Genomic DNA, 2,274 nt, shown 5'->3' on the forward strand with positions numbered 1-2,274 from the left:
CTCAAACAAATCAATTTTCTTAGTTAATCAAAGATGATTTTCAAACAGTCCGGATAACCGCAAGTTAGCGGACGTTTTAGGTGCCTAACACCTTCCTAAAATGTTAATAGGAACCGTTTGTCTAGAATCTCTAACTTAAATGATTTTTTGGATTGTTTGAAGTAATTCTCTAAAGGTTTCTTAATTTCTTTTCAAAATTAAGTGGTGACTCTCTCTAAAAAAAGTCAAAATTTCCGCAAAACAGTAATGAATGTGTTTTTATTGTAGTGTGAAGAGATTTTTGAAGGGTTGCTTCAGCAAGTTAGGCTGTCGCTCAACCAAATTATAGATAGATACAAGCAGTCATCAAATCAAGGTGAAACAATATCCTTTCTGTAGTTTTTTGTGAATCATCTTGTACATTATGATTATGGTTTGGTATCATCATAACTAATTGGTTTAATATGTGGGTTTGATTTCTATTTTGGCTTTTCATTTGTGTTTGCTTCTTTTTTCTAAGTAAGAGAAAATGAGGAGAAGGTACTTACTGATATTAGGGTAAAAAATCACTTCCTTTGAAGGTGATTTTAATTGAAGATGATTGGCAATTTATGAACATTCTTCTTGTTTCTAATACTTTGAAAAGCAGAAAAAGATGTTGACAAAGAACACGTGAACTTATTTGTTTCATAACCTCAACTTGCATTTTTATTTATTTTTTGATTATAACTACTTGAACTTAAAGCAACAAAACTTGGGTTGTCAATTTCTAAAAGCCTAGGCTGTACCTCCTAAACAACTTTCTTACTTTAAGAGGCCCTTATCACTGTCCAGGAGATTCTAGCGTTGATGTTGCACGGGATAGCTTCAACAACTTAGTTAATGCTAGATATGTGGAACGCTGTCCTGCCCCTGAACCATTTCTTAAACCACCTTCTGAAGAAAAAACTGCTGCAAAGAAACGAGGTGCTAAATCTGCCAAGGTACAAGTCTATAATATGATGACACCTTTTGTCAATTTTCTTTCCTCTCGAGATGATACTTCACTTTTAACAAGAAGAATAGTGCTATTGATATGTTATTTGGGGTGAGGAAGGTGGAGTAGAGCATTAGCATCCTTGTTTTATAAAATACTCCTAATTACTACTATATAAAAGAGTGAGCCCTTGGACGACCAAGGGCAGAAAAGTCTTTCAACTCATACACCAAGGGGCAAAATGGTAATTACCATACTATATCATAAGCGGTGCTCAATCCAATTCTAGAAGCCTCCATTTCTGTATCCATCTTTTTCACCTATTTCACACTGGTAACACGATTCCAGAAGCCTCCATTAGTTCTCTTCATCTTCTTAGCAAGGTCTTCCAATTCAGGTAAGCTTTATCTCTTAAATTTTGCTTTAATCTTTCTCCCAATTCTTTATCACAAATAGTCATTGCAGTAGCCACTTTCTTGAATCCATTCCTCATCCATATCTCACTTATCTCTCAGATCTTTTCAGGATTTTTCAATTTTGATTTGGGTTCTAACTCTCATCAAAAGATAAATACCTTCAACAAGTTTGTAATGTTACTATACATTAATGTTGCAGGTGCAAACTTTCCCTGTGGAAGATAAAATATCACTTCCTGGCCATCGTCACTCATTTTACTTGCTCGTGTGCTCAAACTGCAATCACTATGTACGCACCAAAACAAAAAAAAAATGGTTTAGTGCTTCAACTATAAGCTACACCGAGTATTAGTTCCCAGGTAACTACTACTGTTATTGCATCATAGTCCTTTAAGGTTATCCCCTCATCATTTTTAACATTATTAACTGCTGAATCCAATAACTTGACGCAGAATTTCACTGCAAGTATATCTATGGTTTCCATGTTGCTGCATATATGCATGTGAGATAGAAGTACTTAAATTGATTGTTAGTGTAGAACTATGGGTTTCAGTGTTCATTTTGCTTCTTGTTACTCAATTCATCTCTAATAATTCCTGGCATTCATTTGCAGGCATTGATGGAAGACGAACCTGAGAAATATCAGTCACACTTCAGCGTGTATCTCAAATCGGGTCTTGAGCCAGACAGTATTGAGGAGATGTACAAAAAGGTTCATGTTGCCATACGTGCATACCCAAGCCCAAAGAAGTCTGGAAAACAGCCTCCTAAGCAGCACAAGAGGTCTGAGATTTTCGCCTTTAGTTTAATTCATCAATCATTAGCTTCCTGAAAATAATCATTATTGCCTTTTGGTGCATCACTGATTTTCTCCTATGTTGTGTCCTATTGTCCCTATTATTT

At 35.4% G+C, this 2,274-nt stretch overlaps 1 protein-coding gene across 1 annotated transcript; it reads left to right on the forward strand.

Annotated features, from left to right (window-relative positions):
- Positions 1-1,749: 1,749 nt before the first annotated feature.
- LOC124890661 (60S ribosomal protein L5-like) lies at positions 1,750-2,154 on the forward strand (the record flags this gene model as incomplete). Its single annotated transcript, XM_047402445.1, is given in 2 exon segments — positions 1,750-1,873; positions 1,985-2,154. Coding segments are annotated over 2 exon segments (176 nt in total), but the record flags the coding sequence as incomplete, so codon positions are not given.
- Between the last annotated feature and the right edge of the window lie 120 nt (positions 2,155-2,274).

Source organism: Capsicum annuum, unplaced genomic scaffold (assembly GCF_002878395.1).
Source record: "Capsicum annuum cultivar UCD-10X-F1 unplaced genomic scaffold, UCD10Xv1.1 ctg21750, whole genome shotgun sequence".
Lineage (NCBI taxonomy): Eukaryota > Viridiplantae > Streptophyta > Magnoliopsida > Solanales > Solanaceae > Capsicum > Capsicum annuum.